The sequence below is a fragment of the Pediculus humanus genome, genomic scaffold (assembly GCF_000006295.1).
Source record: "Pediculus humanus corporis 1103172107561 genomic scaffold, whole genome shotgun sequence".
NCBI lineage: Eukaryota > Metazoa > Arthropoda > Insecta > Psocodea > Pediculidae > Pediculus > Pediculus humanus.
This window is the reverse complement of record NW_002987176.1, coordinates 715,369-730,223: the sequence shown is the minus strand read 5'-3', so window position 1 is coordinate 730,223 and position 14,855 is coordinate 715,369. Positions and strand designations below refer to the sequence as shown.

General features: G+C 34.3%; 3 protein-coding genes across 3 annotated transcripts; 2 read left to right on the top strand and 1 right to left on the bottom strand.

Annotated features, from left to right (window-relative positions):
* Window positions 1-6,531: 6,531 nt before the first annotated feature.
* Window positions 6,532-8,146, bottom strand: Phum_PHUM215490 (serine/threonine-protein phosphatase 4 catalytic subunit, putative; the record flags this gene model as incomplete). Its single annotated transcript, XM_002425644.1, has 5 exons — window positions 6,532-6,573; window positions 6,679-6,893; window positions 7,016-7,145; window positions 7,385-7,530; window positions 8,092-8,146. The coding sequence occupies 5 exons, from the start codon at window positions 8,144-8,146 to the stop codon at window positions 6,532-6,534; spliced, it is 588 nt and encodes a 195-aa protein (XP_002425689.1).
* A 518-nt stretch (window positions 8,147-8,664) lies between these two features.
* On the top strand, window positions 8,665-11,157 carry Phum_PHUM215480 (anaphase-promoting complex subunit, putative; the record flags this gene model as incomplete). Its single annotated transcript, XM_002425643.1, has 9 exons — window positions 8,665-8,733; window positions 8,944-9,160; window positions 9,222-9,403; window positions 9,518-9,636; window positions 9,726-9,909; window positions 9,998-10,201; window positions 10,274-10,516; window positions 10,604-10,878; window positions 10,977-11,157. The coding sequence occupies 9 exons, from the start codon at window positions 8,665-8,667 to the stop codon at window positions 11,155-11,157; spliced, it is 1,674 nt and encodes a 557-aa protein (XP_002425688.1).
* Window positions 11,158-11,380: 223 nt separating this feature from the next.
* Phum_PHUM215470 (uncharacterized protein) lies at window positions 11,381-12,171 on the top strand (the record flags this gene model as incomplete). The annotated part of the gene is made up of 2 exons (XM_002425642.1): window positions 11,381-11,425; window positions 11,515-12,171. 2 exons carry the CDS (start codon window positions 11,381-11,383, stop codon window positions 12,169-12,171), a joined length of 702 nt encoding a protein of 233 aa, XP_002425687.1.
* Window positions 12,172-14,855: the final 2,684 nt, after the last annotated feature.

The window sequence follows — 14,855 nt, the reverse complement described above, 5'->3', positions numbered from 1 at the left end:
TCCCCGGAGATTCTAACTTACCAGGACAATCTGGACAACCCGGTCAACCAGGCAGACCAGGACAGCCAGGTCAACCTCAATATCCAGGTGGACCAACTTCACCGCGACCAGGATTCCCCGGAGATTCTAATTTACCAGGACAACCTCAATATCCAGGTGGACCAACTTCACCGCGACCAGGATTTCCTGAAGATTCTAACTTACCAGGACAACCAGGCCAACCAGGACAGCCAGGTCAACCAGGGCAATCTCAGTATCCAGGTGGACCAACTCTTGGACGACCAGGTTTCCCTGGAGATTCTAATGTACCAGGACAGCCAGGTCGACCCGGTCAACCAGGCAGACCAGGACAGCCAGGTCAACCAGGACAACCTCAGTATCCAGGTGGACCAACTTCTGGACGACCAGGATTCCCCGGAGATTCTAACTTACCAGGACCATCTGGACAACCCGGTCAACCAGGCAGACCAGGACAGCCAAGTGGACCAACTTCACAACGACCAGGATTCTCTGAAGATTCTAATTTCCCAGGACAACCTGGACAAGCTGGACGACCGGGCCGACCAGGACAACCTCAATATCCAGGTGGACCAACATCTGGACGACCAGGATTCCCCGGAGGTTCTAACTTGCCAGAACGACCCGGATTTCCCGAAGATTCTAACTTGCCAGGACAACCTGGACAACCTGGACAATCACCATTCCCAGGAAGACCAGCATCACCAAGACCAGGATTCCCTGGAGATTCTAACTTACCAGGACAATCGAGCCAAACGCCATTCCCAGGTAGACCAACTTCTGGACGACCAGGATTTGCGGTTGATAGTAACTTACCAGGACAACCTGGTCAATCACCATTCCCTGGTAGACCAACTTCACCCCGACCAGAATTCCCCGGAGATTCTAATTTACCAGGACAACCTGGTCAACCAGGTCAAACAGGCCAATCCGGACAGCCAGGTCAACCTGGGCAATCACCATTCCCTGGTAGACCAACATCACCAAGACCCGGATTTTCAGGAGGTTCATCAAATTTTCCAAATTTTAATGAAATCTCTGGACAAAAAACTACGTCACAACAAGCATCCACTATATCGCCTACTTTCCCTGGTCCAGACGATTTAACATCATCAAGACCTGGTTTCCCACAACAGGGGGGTCAATATCAATATCCAAGTAGACCAACTTTACCGCGACCAGGATTTCCCGGAGATTCTAACTTGCCAGGACAAGCTGGGCAACCCGGTCAACCTGGCGAACCAGGACGACCTCAATATCCAGGTGGACACACTACACCGCGACCAGGATTTCCCGGAGATTCCAATTTATCAGGAGAAGCGGGGGAAACGCCATACCCAGGTGGACCAACTTCTGGAAGACCAGGATTCCCTGGAGCTTCTAATTTACCAGGACAGCCAGGTCAACCTGGACAATCACCATTCCCAGATGGACCAACTTCACCGCGACCAGGATTCCCCGGAGATTCTAACCTGCAAGGACAACCTGGACAAGCTGGACGACCGGGCCGACCAGGACGACCTCAATATCCAGGTGGACCAACTTCACCGCGACCAGGATTCCCCGGAGATTCTAATTTACCAGGACAACCTGGACAACCTGGACAATCACCATTCCCAGGTGGACCAACTTCTGGAAGACCAGGATTCCCTGGAGCTTCTAATTTACCAGGACAGCCAGGTCAACCTGGACAATCACCATTCCCAGGTGGACCAACTTCACCGCGACCAGGATTCCCCGGAGATTCTAACTTACCAGGACAATCTGGACAACCCGGTCAACCAGGCAGACCAGGACAGCCAGGTCAACTAGGACAACCTCAATATCCAGGTGGACCAACTTCACCGAGACCAGGATTCCCGGAGATTCTAATTTACCAGGACAGCCAGGTCACCTGGACAATCACCATTCCCAGGTGGACAACTTCACCACGACCAGGCTTTCCGGAGATTCTAACTTGCCAGGACAACCTGGGCAACCCGGACAACCAGGTAGACCAGGACAGCCAGGTCAACCAGGACAACCTCAATATCCAGGTGGACCAACATCTGGACGACCAGGATTCCCCGGAGATTCTAACTTCCCAGGACAACCTGGGCAACCCGGACAACCAGGCCGACCAGGACAGCCAGGTCAACTAGGACAACCACAATATCCAGGTGGACCAACATCTGGACGACCAGGATTCCCCGGAGATTCTAACTTCCCAGGACAACCTGGGCAACCCGGAGAACCAGGCCGACCAGGACAGCCAGGTCAACTAGGACAACCTCAATATCCAGGTGGACCAACTTCACCGAGACCAGGATTTCCCGGAGATTCTAATTTACCAGGACAGCCAGGTCAACTAGGACAACCTCAATATCCAGGTGGACCAACTTCACCGAGACCAGGATTTCCCGGAGATTCTAATTTACCAGGACAGCCAGGTCAACCTGGACAATTACCATTCCCAGGTGGACCAACTTCACCACGACCAGGCTTTTCCGGAGATTCTAACTTGCCAGGACAACCTGGGCAACCCGGACAACCAGGTAGACCAGGACAGCCAGGTCAACCAGGACAACCTCAATATCCAGGTGGACCAACATCTGGACGACCAGGATTCCCCGGAGATTCTAACTTCCCAGGACAACCTGGGCAACCCGGACAACCAGGCCGACCAGGACAGCCAGGTCAACTAGGACAACCACAATATCCAGGTGGACCAACATCTGGACGACCAGGATTCCCCGGAGATTCTAACTTCCCAGGACAACCTGGGCAACCCGGACAACCAGGCCGACCAGGACAGCCAGGTCAACCAGGACAACCTCAATATCCAGGTGGACCAACTTCTGCACGACCTGGATTCCCCGGAGATTCTAATTTACCAGGACTGCCAGGTCAACCAGGGCAATCACCATTCCCTGGTAGACCAACATCACCGCGACCAGGATTCCCCGGAGATTCTAACTTGCAAGGACAACCTGGACAAGCTGGACGACCGGGCCGACCAGGACGACCTCAATATCCAGGTGGAGCAACTTCACCGCGACCAGGATTCCCCGGAGATTCTAATTTACCAGGACTGCCAGGTCAACCAGGGCAATCACCATTCCCTGGTAGACCAACATCACCGCGACCAGGATTCCCAGGAGATTCTAACTTACCAGGACAATCTGGACAACCCGGTCAACCAGGCAGACCAGGACAGCCAGGTCAACTAGGACAACCTCAATATCCAGGTGGACCAACTTCTGGACGACCAGGATTCCCCGGAGATTCTAATTTACCAGGACAGCCAGGTCAACCTGGACAATCACCATTCCCAGGTGGACCAACTTCACCACGACCAGGCTTTTCCGGAGATTCTAACTTGCCAGGACAACCTGGGCAACCCGGACAACCAGGTAGACCAGGACTGCCAGGTCAACCAGGACAACCTCAATATCCAGGTGGACCAACATCTGGACGACCAGGATTCCCCGGAGATTCTAACTTCTCAGGACAATCTGGACAACCCGGTCAACCAGGCAGACCAGGACAGCCAGGTGGACCAACTTCACCACGACCAGGATTCCCTGGAGATTCTAATTTACCAGGACAACCTGGACAACCAGGGCAATCACCATTCCCAGGTGGAACAACATCTGGACGACCAGGATTCCCCGGAGATTCTAACTTACCAGGACGACCCGGACAACCTGGTCAACCAGGCCGACCCGGACAGCCAGGTCAACCTGGACAATCACCATTCCCAGGTGGACCAACTTCTGGACGACCAGGATTCCCTGGAGATTCTAATTTACCAGGACTGCCAGGTCAACCAGGGCAATTACCATTCCCTGGTAGACCAACATCACCGCGACCAGGATTCCCCGGAGATTCTAACTTACCAGGACAGCCTGGTCAGCCAGGACAATCACCATTCCCTGGTAGACCAACATCACCGCGACCAGGATTCCCCGGAGATTCTAATTTGCCAGGAGAACCAGGACGACCCGGTCAGGCTGGTCGACCTCAATATCCGGGTGGACCAACATCATCTCGACCGTCATCTGTAGATGGTACTAGTCAATTTACAAGGCCTAGTGTTTCACAATTTCCATCTGGTTCTTCGCCTGGACTTCCAGGATTTTCTGGCTCACCGGATAGTTTTCGACCAAGTCAATCAAGTCGACCTGACTTGTCTAGTAATTTTACTCCAGGACAGCCAGGTTCATCCACAACAAATAAGTTCGATTTATTGGGCGGTGGTAAGCAACCAAGTGGTACTTCTGTGAGTACTCCTACGCAGCCAACTAACATGTTTTGTAATTGCTCTCCTTTCGATATAATTTGTGTGAATAAATGTTCAGAGGTTATTAAATGTGAGGATTCCGCATCAGGATGCGATGTATCCTCAATTGATGGTAAAGATAAGCCAAATTTTCCAACTTATCCTACTCCATCTTGCGGGGGAGTTGGTGAAAAGGATTGTCCTTATCCTCCAGCGGGACTGAAACCATCTCCGGAATTCACTTACCCTCCAAGTTATTTCAACACAACTCAAAAGAATGAATTTTCTTCGGGTAAATTTCCCTCTTCACAATTTCCCACTCTTCAAACTTCAAGTTTAGGAAATCGACCTTCTAACAATTCTCTTCAAACATCCAAAATACCGAATTGCGGTTTTCCTTTGGCCAGCTTTTGTGGTCCGGATGGCTTGCCACCTATTTACGTTGTCCCATATCCCGTTCCAATCGTTCCTGCTCCAGGAAACTGTCCGTGCTATTTAGTTTCTCCGACATCAAACGAGACCTCTGAATCTGCTACACCACCTCCGTTCACGACCCAGTCTCCGAGTTCGCATTCGCAAGGATTCGTTCCCCAAGGCGTTATTGGTTATATACCGGTCGTATTTTTCCCATTTTGCCCCGAAAATCACACCAATCCAGATATGATTCAACCTTATTTTCCTCAAGCTTTCCCAGTACCGTATCCTTGTCAACAGTGTCAAAATCCGAACGTTTTACCCGGTCAACGTAAATCTTCGTTTTCGAAAAGAAATCAATTATCCGACATAAACAAATTCACAGATCCAAATTTTTACCCATCATTAGCATTTTCAAATTTCCTCGAGGAAAGTAATAAAAACGTGTCACGTGACCCTAGGAAAAAACGAATTAAAATACGAAGACGAATTTCTCGTAGACAACCCAATGTTGAACCATCTTCCAGTTTCGAGCAAATCATGAAACAAGGTAACATACAATACAGTCAAATAGTTAAATCTCCCCACAGATCCTCTAGGATATACGGTCAAAAAATTCATCCCGTGACGTAAAAAAAAAAAAAAAAAAAAAATAAATATCTATATCCTTCATTAAAATGTTTTGGTAACGATGACAAAATGTGTGAAATGAAAAATGTAATAAAAAAAAAATTATGTTATAACAATTTTAATTTTATATAATTTCTTTCTCTCTCTCTTTCTCTTTCTTTCTTTTTATGTAATGTACACTTTTGAGCGATTGGAAAAAGGATGAGAGAGAGAGAGAGAGACAGAGAGAAAATTTTTTTTTTTTTTATATATATATTTCAAACATTAAAAAATATAAAATCATTTAGCCATAATTTTTTTTTTTTTTCTCGCAGTTATTAATTATTATTATTATTATTATCGATTATTTTGTATTATTTTCCTACTACTACTACTTATAAATTATTTCCATTCGAATAAAAAAAAAAATATTATTATTATTATTATTATTATTATTATTATTATTATTATCATTTGTAAAAAAAATTAATTTAATCATAAATGTAAGTTCAAATGTAATGGCGAATGTAAAAAATGTTCCTCATCGATTTCTTTCTTTTTTTTCTAAATTTAATTTAAATAAGGAAAAATACCACGGTGCATAATAATAATAATAATAATAATAATAATAATAATAATAATAATAATATCGAGTCATATATTGTAATCATTTATCATTTACTTTTTTTTATGTATAAAAAATAAAAAAATAATTTAATAAGTAAAGAGCCTGAGTTTTATTTTATTTTATTTTATTTTTTGTTTGAAAATTTAAAAGGAAAATTATTATTATTATTATTACTACTTTATTTTTTTTTTTAATTTGAAATTTATTTTCAATTCGTTAAAGGGAGGAGGGAGGAAGGCGTGGGCGGATGGGTGGGGGGAATAGAAAAAGAAAAATAATAATAATAATTTCAATAATTAAAAAAATTTATTGATTATGTAATTTAATTAATTAATTAATTAATTTTTTTATTATCGAACAACCAAATTTATTTAAATGTTTATATGTAATAATTTAAAAAAAAAAAAAAAAACATGATATCCTTGACACTTTTTCCTCCTCCTCCTCCTCCTCTTTCTCTTCCCCTTCCTTCTCCTTCTCATCTTTTTCCTTTTTTTTTTTGTTTCTCTCACTTCTTTAAGGTTATTTATTAGGCTCAATCAATCAATATTGTATTGAGAGACATCGTCAATCAACAATTCCCCCCCTCCACCTCCCCACCTCACCTTTTAATCTTCCCTTTTTCTCCCCAACCCATAGTGTCCTTTTTTATAAAGTGACAAAAGACAAAAAAATTTAACATTTTAAAAAATCACATCTACTGATAATATATATATATATTTTTTTTTTTAATCATTTCGAATTTTACCTTGTCAGGATCGGACCAAAGCAAATCGCATAATAAACCCTGATCGGGTACGTCTGTCGGTCGCATTATGCGCCTAATTTGTTCCATAGATTGTAAATCTGGACTCAAACCTCCATGACAACAAAAAATTTTTTCATCAACAATTGCAGCCACTGGGAGGCAATTAAAACAGTCTGTAAAGGTTTTCCATAATTTTATATTGTATCTTCTTTTACCTTTAACACAAAAAAAAGAAAATGAGTGTTAAAATCAAACAACATCTCGACAACAACAATCTCATAATTTTTTATGCAGACAAGTCTTTACTTGTATGTAAAAAATATTTCAAGACTAAAACTTTTGTATGATTTAATACTGAAAATGTCTTCCATTACTACTTGACACTTACACTCATCATAAAATCCATATATCCTGTTAATGCTTGCACATTCATGATTCCCTCTGAGCAGGAAAAAATTTTCAGGATACTTGATTTGTAAGCCAAAAATAATAATTAAAATTGGAAATGTAATTTTTTTTTTTTTTTTAAGTAAAACATTTTTTTTTTTTTAAACGCAAAAGATCATAATATTGACCGTGAATATCTCCTGTTAACAACAAAAAATTAGCATTGTGATGGAGTTAATACAAATTATAATCTCTTTCACACATAATTTTAAACTCTATACATAAAAATAACAATTTCACATAAAATGAATGCAATTACTTTAAACAACATACCACATATTTTTAAAGGAGCTTCTAATTCCAATAATATTGGCTGAGACAAGAAAATTTCTCTGGACTTTAAACACAGACCTCTGATTTCATTTTCTGTTAGTTGAACATTTTTTCCTGGTCTGGCACCTCTTACTACAAAAAATAAATGTTTTTTTTTTTTTGGAAATTTTTATTAAAGGAAATAAAAAAAGTAATTATAAAATTAAATTATAACTTATATGTGATATATTTATACTAAATTTGACAAAATATAATATATATTAGTCAACTTCTTAGAATTTAGTATGACAGGAACCGTAAATTTGACTGTAACAGTAAATACAATGTAAAGCACTGTATTAAAATATAGTGCGCAATTAATGTCTAAGAGTGTAATAAGAATGAATGTAAACAATGACTGTAAAATTTAATAAATAATTTTAATTTCTATTTATTTGTAAAAGCCAATTTAATTAGATGTGCATTTACTTTTGAAAACTTAAAATACAACCTTGGCCTATTAGGGAGGGGCAAAACTGTGCTAATTTATTCAAATTTTAAAATAATGGATTTAATTTTAAAAGATAAGAATTTAATTAAATAATATTTATAATAATTTATCTTAATTTATAAAAATTGTAAACAATTAATAAAAAAAACTAAGGCCTATAACAAAAATAAACAAACCTAATGAAATTATTAAGGAATATTTACCTTGTAGTAGTTGAGTTATTATATTGTCTATATTTAATTTGTCGGTCTCCGCCATTAGTTGCAATCTTTACTTTCACGAAAAACTAATAAGATTGCACTAAAACACAAAGATGTAAAAGATATTTAAAGATATTCACTGAAATATAAAATTTTATTCTACTCAAGAGAAATAAAATGGCGGCCAAGACAGTTGTTTTTGACGTCACCAATCTGACATTTTGATGCGTAAAGAAAGGCAATTTGATGCGAAATAGTTACCAAACAATTTTTTTAAAAATAATTGTACTTAGTACGACAAAATCAAGTTTTAATAATATTTTTTTAGAAAAGCACAATTTAATTTATCTTAAAGTGTATTTTTTTAAAATTTTGTGCCCGAGTTTGCATACAGACGCCGATGATAATTATGGTTTAAAAAAATCAAAACAAAACATTGTAAACATAAAGGTTTTTAAACACAAATAACATTGTAAATTGGTTTTAAAATTTTAGGCGTGTAACAGCGAGTGCTTTTAAAACTTTGTTTTAACAATAATATGATATCTAGTAGTTTGAACTTAATAATTATTTAAAATGAGTAATTTATTTGATCAAATTAAACTTCTTTTTGAAAATCAATTGTATAGCAACGTTGTAGCTTTGGTAAATTTTATTTTCATTTAAAATTGAAATTTAGTAAATTTTTTCGATAAAAAATTATGAAATAATTTGATATTTAAAAAAAAAAAAAATTTATTTAGTTTTTAACTAAGACTAAATGTCAAAATAAACTCTTAATATAAAATCAATCATAGCGTTCACGTTCCATATGGAATTTAACTACGATAATTTTTTATTTATTCTGTTTTTTAGTCATCTTTTGCCCTTTCAATTGCCGATCATAGTTCGGAAGCCACATCCCCTGAAAAATTCCAAACATACGTATACTATGGAAATTCTTTGTTTCATCTTGGACAGTACAGAAGAGCTGAAGCCATGTATAATAAAGCCTTACAATTTCGAAAGGGATATTTTAAGTACATCGGATCAAACAAAACATCATCTCTAAAAGAATTTATGCCAGACATAGGTAATAAAATTATTAATATTTTACATTATTATTGTGTACTTATTTCAAACTTTTTGTTTAGATATAAAGTATCAAATTCATTTGTGCCATATTAATTTAAAACAAAATCAGGAAGCTGTAACAGTACTCGAAACAATACCTGGTAAACAAAGATCTCCAAAAGTAAATATGGCTTTGGGTAAATTGTATCAGTTAGGTGGCATGGAAAGATCATCAGTATATGCTTTTAAGGAAGTTTTAAAAGTAAGTAAACTTATAAGAAAACAAAAAACTTATTGTTATTAAATGAAAGGCACAAATAAATAACGAAAAATTAAACGAAATTTTTTTTTTTTCTTTAATTTTAATAATTTGCAGGAGTGCCCTTTAGCACTGGAAGCCATAGAAGGGCTGTTGAGCTTAAGACTGAGTGGAGCAGAAGTTCAATCATTTGTTATGGAATGTGCAGCACAAAAAGGAATTAGTAATATTGATTGGTAAGTTAGTTATTTGCAACAAACCAATGTATAAGATATTAACTTGCGACTCGTTAAAATAGACGCTATATTAAATATAATCTTTATAGGGTAATGTCATGGATTAAAGCTCATGATCAAATAAATAGTAGGGAATATGGTCATGCAATAAATACTTTAAAACAAATGGATAAAAATTCTTGCCTGAAAAATAATCATAATGTTTTAATTATGCTAGGAGAAACATATTACAATGCAGGGGATTCTAAAAATGCATTGTCTGTTTTACAAAGAGTAATTTTGTTTGCTTATTTTTAAAATTCCTTAAAATTTAATAAATCATTTATTTTCATTTATATTTATTTGATTTTTTTTTTATTAGGCTCATTTAATTGAACCTCAATTGGAAAAAGGATTGGATGTGTTGGCATCACTTTTAGCTAAAGAAAAAAGAATTTCTGAATTAGAAAAACTTGTACCTACTTATATACCTCTTAGAGAATATGGTCCTGAAACTTGGATTGCAATGGCTTATTATTTATATGTTAATAAAAAGACGAGCAAAGCTGCTTATCTGGCACAAAAGGTTTGTTTTTTTTTTTTTTTTTTTACTGTGTAAAAGTTTTTGATGTAAAATTTTAAGTTATTTTATTTTTAGGCTTGTTTATTAAATCCCCGAAACGTGGAAGGTTTACTATTGAAAGCGGCCATTTTTCTCGATTTAAAAAAATATCAGGATTCGGTTGTACATTACAGAGAAGCCATGCATCTTTCTCCGTATCGTTATGAAGCCTACGAAGGTTTGGTTAATTGCTACATAGCAATGCACAGATTGAGAGAAGCTTTGACGGTGGCATCTGGAGTTTGTAAACAATTAGGACAAAATCCTAGAACGCTAACAGTTAGTAAAATTATTTTTATGTCGAAAATTCTCTTTTCGTACAATAATTATCAACACGCTTGTTAATCTAATCATTTGTATTTTCAGTTATACGCATCGGTTTTAATGAAAGATTCCGTGTCTGTGTGTAAAGCCAAAGGTCTCCTCGAAAAGGCTCTTCAGCAAGATGACAAATTTTTACCGGCTGTTTATTTATTAGTCATTATACTCGATCAGGAATTAAACTTGGAGCAAGGAATCGCAATATTAGAAAAACAAATTCAAATTCAGCCCAATTGTAAACTTCATCAAATGTTGGGAGATTTATATTCGAAAAATCATCAACTTGAAAAAACCACAGAGCACTACATGATTGCTCTACAGTAATAATAACTTTTTTACTAATTATATCATTAAAGTTTTTTTTTTTACTAAGGGAGATTACCGAAACTATTTAATCGTACGTAATTGCACTGTTTAGAATGGATCCGAGCAACCGAAGACTTCAAGAGGCCATGAGTAAACTTAATCAAAACTGCAGTAAATTAGACACATCCTATTACGTAGCCGTAAATGAAGAAGATAACATCAACACCACGTACGATTTAGGAGATTCGGAAAATGAAGTAAATTTCAAAATAAATTTTTTTTTTTTAAGTTAACAGTATGAGACAAGGAGGCATCGTAAATTCAATGCCTCCTTTAGTCATTTTCAATGCGACTATTTGTTTACTTTGCCTATGCGAAATGTTATTTTAAATTTTTGATTTATTTTAATTTATTAAAAAAAAAAAACTAGATTATATAAATATTATATAATAAATTTAATTTAATTTTTAATTTTTTTTCTCAGAATGAAGGAGAGGAAAGTGAAGTTGATGCAGTATGGTCAGATATAGATATTGGATTAAACAGCCTGTAAAATTTAAAGTCAATCAAAGGTAAATATTTCGAAAACGATATTACTTCATTGCTAAATGTACTTTGTTTAACTTGAAAAAAAAAAAAAAAAACCTTAGATGAATTTATTACCATCATCAACTGCGGAAGAAAAAGACGATACACCTCAAGAACGGGAAGAAAAAGGCGATTTAACAAAAGAACAAGAACAGGAAGAAATATCCGAAGTCAGCGATAAAGAAAAAGTAAAAAGTAAGAGAAATCAAAAAGGTAGTTTAAAAAGTGCAATCAAACCCAAAAAAGAACCACCGGGTTCGACAACGACCGAAATCCCGATGAAGGGAAGGATAATGAATACAATCGCCGAAGAAACAAATAACGTGGAAGTCTCGGTTCAATTAGAATTGCCATCCGATAAGACAAAAGACACAGGGTATTCAACTGTTAGCTTATTCAGCACCGATTCTCAAAAGAATGTCACACTTCCAGCGACAGAATTTAAAAAAATTACAACTGTCGAAAAAATATGTCCGAAAAAAGTTGAAACGGTCGTTGTGAGCGAACTGACACCCATAATAACAATTAAACGTCAAGGTAATAAAGAAACAATTGAAAAAAAAACTCCCATTCTCAAGCATACAACGACAACGACAATTGTTAAAAAGACAACTTTGACTACAACCGAAAAAACAACAACCATAGGAAATCCAAATTCTTCAAAAAATGAAAACGAACAACAACAACAACTCGAAAAAAAAATTCATAGAAAAGACTAAATTCCAATATTAAATATTTAACTTAATTATAAAAGTATTATATATTTTTTTCTTATTTATTTATTTCATTTGGTTGATTTTTTTTTCAAAAAAAAAAAAAAAAAAAAAAATTATAACCTTTTGAACCTAAAAATTTAAAAAGAAAAGAAACATAAAAAAATTATTATAAGGTAATCGATAAGTTTGTATTAACATCATGTATATTTTTAAAAAAAACCGTTAATAAAAGCGTTTATAAGTTACATTTACCATCATATATATTAAAATATAATAAACAACCCTAAAAACGAATTTTATTTAATTAGAAATTTGATTTTTTTTAAATTTAAATTTCATAAATTTGACGGTTAAAAATATATTTATTTAATCCGGAAGTTGAAGTAGCAAAAAATTTAACTAAAAAAGCGGAAATGAATTTAATTGGTTAGATCATTTTAACACTAAAGCCAATCAAATCTCGGCGTCTGCTTCATCGACTCGATGGTGACTGCATTCAGTATAGATACGGTAGCCGGTTAAAATACATCTCGAGTTGATTATTCATAAAAAAAAAGTTATGATTAAATAAAAATGTCGGTTATAACGTAGTAGGTTTGGAAAAAACGTGTGAATCTATCATTTTAATATAATGATTATCGATATTTATTTGTGTTTTTGTTGATTTTTTTTTTAGCATGTATGAAAAGTGTATATAATTCAATACAAATCAAATTAAATTAATTTTTATAATTTTTTTAATCTTTTAATTTATCATCATAGATTTGTTTTTTCTACAATTATTTTTTCAAGTAAGTTTTTTTCTTTTTTTTTACATCACCATTAACATTTTATTTTTAAATCAATAATTAATTTAATCGATAATATTTCTTAATAATATTTATTTATAATTTATGACTCTCTGTTGCGTTTGTTAATATAAGATAACCTTATATGATGATTGTATTTTTATTATTATTATTATTATTATTATTATTATTAATAATAGAAATGTAATCAATTTTACTTACTATAATTTTTATGATAACAAACAAACAAACAAACAAGCAAACAAAAAACCTTATTGTTTAATTATTTTAAATCACATAAATATGTATAATAACATTATTTTTAATAAGTTACACTAAATTATTTGCAATATTTTTTCCCTTTTTTTTAAAATTTAGCTATCATTAATATATATATTTTGCTTCTTTTATTTTTTTTTTAACATTTCTATCAATTTTAAAAAAGAATTAATAATTTTTTTTTCAATTTGATAAACAAAAAAAATAAAGTAAAATTATATGAATCATAAATGAATGAACAAAAGTCATAAAAATGATACATTTTACAAAACATTTTTATTTCATTCCATTTTTAAAAACATTTTAAAACAAAAAATAATATTTATGTAAATAATTTATGTATGTATACAAAATAGAGAAAAAATCTTTTTTTCTATGATTTTTAGCTCTAATGTCATTGAACACAAAAATTCATGTGTAAAAAATAAAGATGAATAAATAATGTGTAAAACAAAGTCATAAATGTCAATTTGTCATAAGGTTATGTTTAAAAGTATTATTATTCACAATAGAAAAATTATTATTATTATTAACAGACAAACAAACAAAAAGAAAAATTATTAACTCTCATTTAAAAAAAAAAAATCAATTATCAATTTAATTTGTCATCAGTTTTAAAATTTCTACACATTTATTTTTCCCCTCCCCCCCCTTCTCTCCTTCCGCCCCCATTTTAAATCTTTATTAATCTTTAATAATAATAATAATATATGTAATAATAATGATAATATGTATATGTAAAGGAAAATTATTTAAGAATTAAAACGATACTCGAATGTGTATATATGACCTTTAAATTTTCAATAATTTAATTGCGCAAATTGTACAAATCGCGCCAAAAAGATAATTACGATAACAAACAACAACAACGTGTAAACAAACAAACAAACAAACGGATAAAAAATACTATTAAAATAAAACGTAAAAAAAGAGAGAGAAAGACGGGGAGGGGGGATTTACGTTTTATTTTTATTTTTTATTTTTAATTAGGTTCAAGTATTGCTTAATTATGGCAGTTTTTTTTTTTATTTATTTAGAAATTTCACGTGCCAGAATTTGAAATGATTAATAAATAAAAATTCCTAACAACCCTGTGGGGGCTTGGTTGCCCCCAAATTATTGATAATAATGATGAATTACGTAAAGTTTTTAATAAAAAAAAAAAAGATTTTACTCAAATCGTCGATAAAGAGAAGAACCATTAAGGAAAAAACATTTTATTTATTTATTTATTTATTACGATAATTTTCGATTGTGGTAATTGGAGTCCCTTTTCCCCCCTTTTCCTATCCCCCTCCCCTTCACTCCTCCCTCTAATTTCAAAAAGGAAATTATTTTTTTCATTAAAAAAAAAAAAAAAAATGTTTGTCGCCATTCGAAAATTGTATCAAATTAAAAATAATTTTTTTTTTTTTTTAAATTAATGTAGGGGGTCTGGGAGTTTTTTAAAAAACTCCCTATCTGTCTGGCTCCCTAAATATTATTTATTATTTAGGGTCTGAAATAATCTTTCTTTTTTATTAATCCTATTTATTTTTTTTAAACATTTGATAACAACACTTTATTAACAAGAGAGGATCAATTGAGCTTTTTTATGTATCTATAACACGTTAAGAAAAT